The sequence below is a fragment of the Falco punctatus genome (assembly GCF_963210335.1).
Source record: "Falco punctatus genome assembly, chromosome: 11".
NCBI lineage: Eukaryota > Metazoa > Chordata > Aves > Falconiformes > Falconidae > Falco > Falco punctatus.
The window spans coordinates 27,689,249-27,700,944 of record NC_137591.1 but is presented as its reverse complement, the minus strand read 5'-3'; the positions used below and the strand labels follow the sequence as shown (position 1 = coordinate 27,700,944).

At 54.7% G+C, this 11,696-nt stretch overlaps 1 protein-coding gene across 10 annotated transcripts in view; it reads right to left on the bottom strand.

Moving 5' to 3' along the window:
• The window catches only part of LMX1A (LIM homeobox transcription factor 1 alpha), a 90,184-nt gene that overhangs the window by 38,920 nt on the left and 39,568 nt on the right, over positions 1 to 11,696 (bottom strand). For all 10 annotated transcript variants that reach the window (XM_080407413.1, XM_080407415.1, XM_080407416.1 and 7 more), the window contains 4 exons: positions 5,626 to 5,858; positions 526 to 695; positions 297 to 374; positions 117 to 186 (listed from right to left, as the gene is read on the bottom strand). In XM_080407413.1, the coding sequence (XP_080263539.1) occupies positions 117 to 186; positions 297 to 374; positions 526 to 695; positions 5,626 to 5,858 (551 nt within the window). The remainder of the gene's footprint in view (positions 1 to 116; positions 187 to 296; positions 375 to 525; positions 696 to 5,625; positions 5,859 to 11,696) is intronic.

Here is an 11,696-nt window from a genome sequence, read left to right as displayed (position 1 = left end):
TTGTCGGTGCAATCAGGCTGCTGCTTTTGGGGGGACCCAGACCCCTTGGGAAGCCTGGAGAGGGCTGGGAAACGGGGTACTCCAAGCGTGGGGAGAGCTGGGTGTGACGGGGGTACCTGAGCTCAGGCGCTGTGTGTTTTGCTGATCCTGCTGCTGCTGCTGCTGTCTCCTGGCGAGCTTCTTCATCTGGGTGGGAAGGGAGGAAAAAAGGAGTGAAATCATCCCTTGGTCAAAGCAAGGGGAGGGAGGGGAGCCCCAGCACTGGCTGCTGGCAGAGGGCCAGCCCTCGTGCCCACCTTTGCTCGCTGGTTCTGGAACCAGACCTGCACCACACGGACGCTCAGCCCCGTCTCGGCCGCCAGTGTCTCCCGCACCTTGGAGAGAGGAATGACAGCAGCATCTCAGCCCACTCAGCTTTTCAGGGGGAATTTAGGAGGGGATAGAGCAGCTGGAGCAACTCCTTGCCCAGCATCCAGGACATCCCCGGGACTGGAGGCAGCTGAGCATGGGCCTTTCTCCCCATACCTTCCTGCAGGGCTTGGAGGAGACCTCAAACGATGCCTTGAACGCCCTCCGCTGCTGCGTGGTCAGGATCGTGCGGGGCCGCTTGGGCCGCTTGTGATCTTTCCCATCCTCAGCACCCTTCCCCGAGGCTTGGCCCAGTTTGCAAATGCTGTCCTCATCGTCGCTCTTGCCTACGGGGGTGGGGGTGGGGGGGAAACAAAGAGGTCCTTTACAGACAATGGGCCATGCACACCACTTTCCAGCATGTCCCGAATAATCTGGGGGATTTAAAAGAAACTGTTTGTGGTGGGGATCTTCTTGTGAATGTGTGTGAGAAGCTGAGGTCTGGGGCTGGCTGCCCCATGGTAGCTCAGAGACAGGGAGAGCTGCTGTGACTCGCAGTTTGGGGTTTTTGTTTTGGACATTTGCTCAAGCCAGCAGATGTGCTTTTGGGTTCTTCTTTTCCCCAACTGCCTGAGCAGCTGCAGTGTGAAACCCTGGGATGCCTGATTTCTCTCCATCAGACCCAAATCCCTGCCTGCCCCACAGGGATTTTCTGCCAGGCCACAGCTGGGGACACATCTGGACAGAGGCAGGCCACGTTCACTCAAGAGGACAGCAGACATGGAGGACCACTGTGCCCCTGGGGGTGTCCCCCAGCCTAGCTGGTGACCAGGCATCTGGTCCCCCTGCCTGGACAGCTCAGGCTAGGGAAGGTCAGGGTGTGGGGTGAGCAGAGATCCTCAGAGAGGGCAACACGTTAGCCACAACCTCACAAACTCCTCCTGACTTGCCCTACCATGGATGTCAACCGCATTTAGAGCCCAGGCTTTTGACCACAAATACAAGGGGCACCTTTTCACCTGTGTTTCCTCCCTGGCATGGAATTTTAAATCTCCCTGGACAGAAGTGCAGGCTGCTTCAAGCTTCACCCCTTGGGTACTTGCTGCAATGTGCTGCTCCATTGTGTTCCCAGGCACTGGTGTGTCTCTCCCTGCTGCTCTTCGCCGCTCAGGGCCACGGGGCTTTCGGGCAGGAGCTGCTCCGGGAAAGCAGGCAGCGCTGCCTTGCCTCTTACCAGCCCTCCTCACTTACTGCATCACCACCGTGTCGATGGTCTCGCCTGCTCAGCCGGTGTGGGAGGGCTGTACTGCAGGTTTGACAGCACAGGTCCTTCCCTCTCACAAGCCTTTTCCAGAAAGCTCCTCCACCCTCTGACTGGGAATCGATAATGGAGCTGAGGTGCTGGTTTGATGCAGTTGCAAGGCTGTACTTGGCCCAAGACCCGTCCCAGGGCTGCTGTGTCTCTGGGAGATGGGGATGCAGCAGGGGTGTGTAAGCCTGGCTCAGATTCACAGCGAAAGCAGGTCAGGTTGAAGCCCACAGCAAGAGCTGATCATGGATCACACACATCAGAAAAGCATAAATCCAAAAGAAGCCCAGCTGGGAATGGGGAGAGGAGCAGATCTCCAGGGCGAGGGGAGGCAGTGATCACAGTGGAGGAGCAAGGATGCTCTCAGGTACCAGTTACCTCTTCCCTTCACACTGCTGGTCTCTTTCCTGGGCTCACCAGCTGGTATGGAGGCCTTCCCTGTGGGGAGGGCTGGGATGGGGACGGATCTTCACACTGGTGGTCCCCAAACAGCCTGGACCTGGATGCTGGCCCCCAAGAGCCACCACCTTGCTGCTGCTGCAAGCTCCCCACTAGCTCACAGCACATCCACAGCATACCCACAGCAGCAGCGGCACAGGGAAAGACAAACTTCTCTCTTCATGTCCCAGCGTGAGGGATACAGTAATGAGGTAGGTCTGAGAGCCCCAGTGCTGGGGACCCCCAGGGTGTGGAGTCTCTGATGGTTAATGGGGCTGAGCAGCAGCCACCGCTGCCTCCTTCTCATCACCAGCACAAGCAGGGTCTCTGCTCCGCCAAGTTGCCAGCTTTCCTGAAACCTGAAGGATTTTAATTTTGATGGAAGGGTAGAGATTTTTACAAATATCAGGAGAAGGAATGTCAACCAGTGGAGACATATCAGTGCCTGAACACCTTTGCATCCCTAAAATGAGGTGAACACCCCAGTCCCCTCCAGTCCAGGAGAGGGAGAGCCCAGCAGCGGGGAACCAGAGGCTCATGAACTCCATCAAGCAAATGATGCTCAAAACCCATGCCAAGGGGGAAAACCGATGTGGAGCAGCTCCCACCCCCCCCACCCCCCCCCTTCAAGCCCTCCCCCCCAACACCTGCTCCCCAAATCCCTCCCAGTGTCAAAGGGAAAGAAGGAAAAGCGAAGCCGGATTTGGCGGGGTATTATTTTTAATTAACTCTCCCTTTCAAGCCTTTCCCCACCGAGGAGGGGGAGAAATTAATGAGTGTCTGGGGCTGCCCCTGACGTCACCTGGGAAGGGGCCTGGGCGATGGATATTGTGCGGCGTGCCCTTGGTCCGACCCGCCGAGCCCGCATCCCGCCGCCGGGGCCAGGACATTCCTCGCTTGGGAGGATTTAGGGAGAGGAGAAACGTTAGGACACTTTTAATTGGAAAGCGGGGTCCTCTTTCAGAGGGGCTTGTTTACTTAGGCTGGGCAGCGGAGGCTCGGGGGAGGCAGTAATTGAAGCGAGGGTTTGGGAGATTACAGACAACATATGGCTTGCTTTTTATCTGTGCTTTCTCATAAAGTGGCCTTTGGTGCGCGGCAGCCGGGGGGAGAGAGGGTGGGGGGGCTTCAAAGCAGCGAGGATGGGGACAGGGAAAGGCTGGACAAGTACATGGCATGCTGTTGGTGAAGGGCATCCAGGACCAGTGCCAGAGCGGGGACACCCTCTGCATCCCCCAGTGTGGTCCCCAGGGGAATGCAGCAGGAGGAGGCAATGCCGTGCCACGCCGAGCACCCACATGGCACATGCACCTTGGGCTGGTCCCCGCCATGCCACCATCCCAAGAGCCACAAGACATCCCTAGGAACTGTTGGTGGCAACCAAAACCAGGCACGGACAGTGGTGGGGCTAAGCTATGGGTCTGCAGGGAAATGAGAAGGGCTGGGACCCCTGAGCCAGGGGCTGCCAGGGGCTGCCAGGGGCTTCGGCCTGGGCTTCCAAGCAGCCAGGGGGTTGCCGTTTCCTTTTGACTCCCACACCAGCCTTTTGCATCCCCTGAGTCTCAGCTGGAGTTTCCACCGAACTAAGTACCTCCCCTGGAGGTTTTTGCTAGTTGAAGCTCTTGGTTTGGCCAGAGGCCCTGGCAGTGGGGCTGGACCACAGGCGGATGAGTCGCTGGGGAGAAAAAGCTCCCCCACCTTTCCCAAACTGCCCTTTCCCCCCACTAGGAATAAACCCAAACCGTGGTGGCCAGTTCACTTCTTTTCTTGCATGACGTCTCCTCACTGGTTCCTATTTTAACTGAAAGAGTTTGCTCATCCCAGAAGGAAAAAATAATAATTCTTCAATCAATTAAGGACTTTCCCAGGGCTAAGGCAAGAGCCAGCGCCAGCATGCTGGATCTTGCTGCTTTCCTGCCCCTCCAGCTCCTCCAGCGTTGGACCATCACTCACCAGCTTCTTTCAGCCACCTCCTCCCATGGCCTCACTCTATTTTTTAAATATCGTCACCGTTATTTGGGGGGAGGATTTTTTCTGTACAGCAAGCGGGGTTGCAGAGCTCGAACAGAGCCAGCTGCAGACAGTGCTGCAAAGCAGCCAGGCTCTCGCTGCAGAGGAGCACGATATTAAAGAGAAACATGGGGTTTGGGTAATTTTTGCTCCATCTCCACCAAAGCCATCCCTTTCCCCCCCGACACCTTCCCCCAGCCACAGCACTGCCTGCACCTGGCCATGAGCTCCAGGCTTTGCCATGTCCATGACCTGCCCCACATCACACCTGAACAACCCCCTCCTAAATGGGCTTGTAACAATGATTTTTCAAATTTTTTTTTTTATCCAGTGCTTTGCTGTAGCAGGGAAAAGACAGGCTCCCTGCCAGTTTGCTGTCAGCCCTTTCCAGAGCATGGCATTTAGCAGGGAAATCCTTCCCTGAGCAAAGCAGATTTTCCCCCAGTGACGGTTTTTAAGAGGAGCCGAGTGACCCAGGCACATGGTGTGGGGCTGCCCAACCTCAAGAGGAGCAGGGCTCTGCGGGGACGGCATCAACATGAGGATTTCTGCTAGCAGGTCATTTCCATCCCCCCGGCCCCTGTTGCTGGGTTTTCTTACTAAATTTATCTTCCTGGGAAACATTCAGATTTGATTTGCATTGACTGTAAATACATATTTTAATGATGATCTGATGCTCTGGGCAACCCAGTCCGGCAGTGACACCCTGGCTGGAGCAGAATGCCAGCCCCCTGCCCACCTCCAGCCACGTGCCATCCCTCCTGCAGCCCCCCTGGGCTCTGCAGTGTCCCCACAGTGCCACCACACCAGGTCTGCAGTCTGGCTCCAGTCATCGACTCTCTGGGAAGCCACTGGGGACACAAGATTTGCAGGTTCCCTGTTGCCAGTTCAAGTTTTAGCTCTGTGCCTCAGTTTCCCCTCAGTATTAAAAAGGGTGGCTGCAGCAGAAGCATCTCAATTCTTGCACTCAGCCTTTCCAGAGTCCCAGGTGGGGACAGCGAGGCACAAGGGAGGGACACAGAAGGTTTAGCCCAAGGTAGTCAGTGGGATGCTTGGGACCATGATTTTGTTTTCAGGAAGACTCTCATTTACGGTGTATTTATACCAGGGGCAGCTCCTCCATTTCCTCAGGTGAGGAGGTGGGAGATGTCACCTTCAGCCAGCACGACTCTCCCTCCCGTGCCCAGGGAGGCTGTGTACCCTTTGGGATGGGGTGCTGGTGCCCTGCACAGGCCAGGAGCAAAAACCCTTATAAAAATGAGCCTAATGAGATGGAATGGTTCCCAGAGCATCCTCCAGCCCTGCAGCCCCTCCACTGCCAAGGTCCCCACTCCTGCCTTTGCCAGTGAGGTGGGAGAGACTGGCTGGAGGATGCAATGGTGCTTACAGAGCTTTTCCCTTCGGACCCTGGCAGAGGTTCAGGGCAGCGACCCCAAACCTCACCTCCAGACCCCACCGCGCTCACCGGGGCCTCAGAGCGGGACCAGCCAGGGAGACGCTGGGCGCGGGCGGCCCCTTACCAGAATCCGACAGAGCCGGGCTCACCAAGCTCAGCAGCTCCCGCTCCTTCTCGTAGTCGCCCTTACAGAGGAGCTGCCCCTCCTTCAGCACAAACTCGTCGCCCTTCTGCAGGCGCCGCTCACAGACGCAGCAGCAGAAGCAGCGCAGGTGGTAGACGCTCTTCTGGGCGCGCATCACCAGCTCACTGGGCGCAATGGCCTCCAGGCACCCAGCACACTTCACCGCAAAGAGCCTGCAAGAGCAAGAGGAGATCCTGCTGGGACACGCTGCAGCACCACAGCTGCACCCAGCGGGTGGCATGGCACTGGGGACAACGGATGGGGCACCCATGGTGGGGAGACGGGCATTGGCACAGGATCACTGGGTCACCCCATTGGTGCTTTGATTGTGTTGGGGGACTAGGCACAATGGTGCTGGCACCCTGCCGTGATAAGGCACATGCTGCAAGCTTGCCCTGTGCCAATGGGGGATGCTGCTTTTGGGTCAACTTTAGCGTTTCTGGTTGATCTGTTAGCAGGTGCTTGCCATGGATACTGTTGAAGGACAAAGACCTCAACTTCCAGATACTCCAGGCGAAAAGCAAACAGGCGGCAAACCCAATGGTCCAGCTCCCACCGCCACAAGATGTGGATACAACACATCTACATGAGTTTTATCAGGCCAACTGATAAAACCTGCCTCCAGCTGATGCCTAGACATAAGGAGATGCTGGAGATGGCAATGGGGCCAGCAAGCTCATCTGTGCCTCTCAACAAGCACCTGCAGAAAGGACCTGTGCTGTTGGTCACCCACAAACCACCCTGTTCCTCTAGCCTGGGTCACTGGAACAGCCCCCTTCCTGCTTGCAAGCACATCAGGAATGTCTAATATATCATAAAGACCTCCGTGGCAGCAGTTTGGGGGTTAAGGCTGGTGACAGGCTGAAGACTTGATGTGTCAAAAGGAAAACAAAAAGCTCAGCTTGTTCCTTGACATTGATGTGACAGTGTTTGAGGCATCCCTAATTGTACAGTTTCCAGGTTTCAACACACTGGCTTTATACTTCAAAGCCAACAATAGTAACTACAGCAATAGCACTTCAGGTTAAAACAAAGCTTTTCTTTTTCTGACTTAAAAAACCCAACAACCACAGCTCAGTAGCATGATCAATGATTTACAGCTGGGGAAACTGAGGCGAGCAGAGCAGAGGTGACAAGCATCAGTGTTTTCTTGAGAGGACTCGGAGGCACCTGGAGCTAAACCCTGGGCTGGATGTTTTAAGTGAATGGGATGTTTCCCCCAGTAGAGATGTTTGAAGGTACCAACGCTGAATCTCTTCATCACCCCCAGATATCTATGTTTTTGGCTTGGGCTCCATAAAGAAAAAATCACCTTTTACCCAGCCTTGCCCTAAATATCTGTGGGAACTGGACATTATTATTCCCCTGTTTTGATGACTTTGGCCCAGAAAGAGAAGTCAGAAGTCAGCGCACATCCTGAAGAGGTTATCTCCGAGCATCGCCCCTGTCCCAGCCCAGAGATGCCCTAGGGACCTGTGCAGGGAGCGCTGCATCCAGCCTTCCAACGGCCCCGATAACTCCCACTGCCATGGTCCCCATCCCATGTGTCATCCCGGGGAGAGACCTGCAGGGCTGGGGCTGGCTGGCTGGGGAGGGGGAGAGAAGCCCTGCAGCCACCAGCAGGCTTTCGATCCTTTCTCTTTTTTTGGCTGTTACAACAAACCACATAGGAAATGAAAAGTGCTGAGTCAGCCCCGTTCCAAGGAGGAGAGGACCAGATGTATGCGAAACCCTCGCAGCGAAACCATCAGGAAATGGGGACAATGTCAAAAAGTTTTTGTGATGAGCTCAGTAGCCCATAAAACCAGGAGACGGGGGGCAATAGCAAGGCAGGTGCGTGTCTTCATGCCCCAGAGGTAGCTCCCAAGTCGAAGGCACCCCTACCTCCAGCGGCACTGCTGAACAAAAGCTCCCCAGCAGCTAAGGGGAGTGCGTCCTGCTGCAGCCCACGAGCTGCCCCTGCTCCCCTGAAATCCCAGCCAGGCTTCATTTCGCTTTTCCAATTCACCAGTTTAGCTGCCCAATAGATGACAAACAAGACGGTCAGCTGTGCAAACCGCCGGAGGGGGACAGGCAGGCTCTGCCGTGCAGGCAGTGAGCCCAGGAGATTTGGTGGCAGCAGCTGGGCACATCTGTGCCCGTCTCGTCAGAGAGCAGCGCTTGCCTGCGTGGAGCCAGCGAGCCCGGGCAAGGCGGCACGTCCCACCAGCATGAGAAGGGCAGACATGTGCAGGAGCAGAGGATAACGCCTGCCTCCCCACGCCGATGGGCAAGGTCAGCCACGGGACATCACCTCCCAGTGCCCCATGCTGCAGCTGGTGGACACCAAGCTCTGGAGGCAAACAGCTGCTTGCCAGATGTGCACACAGCTGGCACTGCACACTGCTGCCCATCAGCGGCGTCCACCAGCCTTGAGGGCTGGGTGGCAAGGGCTTGAAGGGTCAGGAATGGGGCCCCCAAATGCACCCCACTTTATTGGCATTGGCATTTATTGGCAACCCTCCCATCTTGGGGTCCTCTCACGGACATGGCACACCAGCACATGGGCAGTGCCTGCTCCCTCCCAGGTTTTCCCAAACTGGTGGTGGCGAGCATGGGGATGGGGTACATCACTCTCCCTGTGCCAGCCAAATCCTGGGCACACTCAGCAAATTGTAGCATCCCCCAAGAAGTAGGAAAGGGATGTTATAAAGCTTTTATAAAACACTACTGTCACTACAGAAAGCAGAAAATCATCAAATAAAAGGAGGGGGAGTTGGTAATTCCAGATAATGCCATTAGTAGCTTTTTTGTACATTAAACTACGATTTCCCAGGTTTACATACAACTGTCTGTCTCTAAGATGTATTTCCAACATCCCTGTGACTGCCCTGGGAGAAGAGGGATGCATATTCCCTTGAAAGCATCCCTTCTGAAGGGTCATTTTTATTCTTGCCCCAGCTCTGAGCAGCGCAGGCTTGTGTTAATATTTCTGTAGTCATTTTGCCTTTAATTATGTCTCTTTTGTGTCAAAGTGGAGGTGATTTGTATTCATCTGGTAACACATTCTCATCTTGTTTAAATGAAGTTTAAGCCCTACCTGTTGGGATTACTAACTGCTCTAAGTAATAAAATATTGATAAGTTATTACCTTACTGCTATCTAATCTTCACGAATGAATGTGTCCAAAATCTCTATTTCCAGGGTACTGATTAGAGCGCCATAAACCTTTGCCAATTATGCACAGCAGCACCAGCCGAGCAATGGATGTTTCTAAGCCCAAAGCGTGTTGCAAAACACAAAGGTGTGAGATTTAGGTAAATGGCTGCCTAATATTAGACACTTAAAGCCGTACTTAAGTCGCTGAATAAATGACTTCATTTCCAAACTGCTGAGTCCCCAACAGCTCCTGCTGAGGGATGCCAGACGGACCAGGCAGCTTTTGCTGCCCAGTGCAGGACTCCCCCATCCCTGGGCAACGTGAGATGCAGAGAAATCCCCATAAAACCTCTTCCACAGTACAAAACCATAAAGAGCTCCCTATAAACCCACAATAAACCGAGATCTTAGGCGCTAAAAGGTCACGAGCATAAAACCTGCAGCCTACCGCAGGTAGTAATGGAGAGAGTACAGGGCATTGCTGGTGTCCCAGATCCCTACAGCCCTGGACCAGCCCTGGACGGTACCAGCTTCTCTGCAGGGACCAGGGAGGAAGAGCATGCACGGATAACCCCCCGCACAGATAACCTCCCGCATGGATAACCCCACACATGGATGATCCCACTCTGGAATAACCCCACATAGGGTTAGCTCCACATAGGATAACTCCTGCATAGACAACTCCTGCATAAATAAGCCAACTGAAACACCCCTGGTCAGCCTGAGACAGGGCTGAAGGAAAATTTTCTTCCAGCACTGGATCTAGCAATTAATTTAACATTTTTGCCTCAGCAATCCACACCAGCCTGGATCCAGAGATGTTTTCCTCCACCTCTGGGATCTCCAGCTCTGTGCCCAGCCCCCTCCTGCTGCAAGCAGCAGGCTGCAGAGCATATGCCATCTTTTCTCCCCTCTCTACCTCTTTGTGTCTCCCTGCAACTGCAAAGGGGACTTTGAGATTACATTTCTCTACAGGAGGCTCCACAGAAGAGAAGGACAGGCTCTGACCAAGGACTTCAACAGGTTTTAAACCAAGAACAAATTACCAGCCCCCAAACTGCAATGGGAGCGCCTTCATTTCTGCCATTCTAGGGATGCTGTGGGCTTTAGTTCTTGGTAGATTTAATTTTTTTCCCTCCATAGCCTGGGGTTCAAAAGCTAACCCCTGGCTAGCAGCCTTTGGCTTTGTTTAATCATGTTCAGAGCTGGCAGGCACAGGGCAGGGCACCAGACGGGGTGACCTGCTCAGCTCTGTGATGCTCGCTGGAAACCCAGCCTGCCACAAGTGACTCGGTAAAAGCCTCATTGAAGCGCTGACAGTGAATATTTGTAGGCGAAAAGAAACCCACTCAACTTACGAAGAACTGGAATAAAAATATAGTGATGCAAGCAATTTTTATCACAACACACAACCTTTTGTTTCTGATCTTAAAAATGTTCCTGTTCCTCTATTGATTCATCCACACCAAGTTTGTGTTTTTTTTTTAAATTTAGGTCCCTTTTGAAATGAAATCTGTAGTTTTGAAACAAAGGTGGTGGTGGTGGGTTTCAAGAAAATCTTGAAACAAAGTATTTTGCCATTTCCAAAAGTCTAACATTCCTGCTGAAAACCCCCCAAGCAAGCTAGCTGATGCTACAGACACCACCACCCCGCTTCCCCTGGGACACAGTCACACCTCTCTGTGCAGTTCCTCTTCCTCAAGAAATCCATCCCAGACCTCTGCTCTGGGGTTTCCCATCCACGCATCATCACTGAAACCTAGAAATTTCAACACGTGGCCAAAGCCACCTCTGGGGAGGCGCATCCCATGTCCCTTCCCGCACTGATGGAGGGGGAGCAGCGTGGGCAGCCCCCGGTTCCCATCGGAGCCACCACCCCCTCTTTCTCCCTTTATTTTGAGGTGACAGGCTGAAAGGGGCCATGATTGACGGGCGCTTCCCGGCTGCTGTCTGTCTGTGTGCGCCGCATACAAACACAGCCCTTCGGAGCCTCCCCGGGGAGGGGGTGGCGGGTCAGGGACGCCGATATTAAATACTGATGGACAAATCTCAAACGCCGTGCAGAGGCTTGGTTCAGGCAGTGGGTAAGGCAAGGCAGCTCTGCTGGGCAGAGGGATGCTTGCCAACCTGGCCCTGGGATGTGGTGAGAGGGGCAGGAGCAACCCCCAATGACCCTGATGGCACCAGTCCCCACAAAGCAGCTGCCCCGCTCGCCTCCCTGCCAGGGCTGCCACAGCAGGTGCATCCGCAGAGGTGCTGTGTTTTCCAGCACCTTGGTGCAGAGATCTGACCAACTCATCACCTGCTCTCACCATGACCCCGGAGGAACCTGAGCAGACCCCGACCAACCCGTCAGAAGTGCTGGAGTTCCAGCCTGCTCGTGCTCACAGCCATCCCCAGCTGATGGCTCACTGGAAAGCAAAGCCACGACCCCTGCCAGAGACGTGACCTTGGCATGGGGACAAGCTGACGGCCACACACAGCGCGAGAGGCGCGGGAGGAGGCTGGCGGCGGGTGCCAGCGGTGAGCCACAGGGCTCCATGGGGAGCAAGGATGCTGGATTGAGTTGTCTTGGCACTGGGTCATCTTCTCACTCACTGTCACTTGTCGGAAGGGGGGAAGGCAGCACCAGGTCCTCAATGGGCTGGCAGTGGAAAAATGCCAGTGGCTGTCAACCCTCCACCCATGGCTTGGGAACGAGTCACTCTCTTGCTGCTGCTGGACTCAGGTCACCCTGTCCCCCACTCTGGCCCTCCTGGGGATAAAGGATGAGGCCGAGGGCATGGACCGCAACCCAGAAGGAAGCAGGACAGATGCATCCACCATGCGTGGTGCCTGTGAGGGCATCTCTTGGCATCCTCATGAGGGGACCA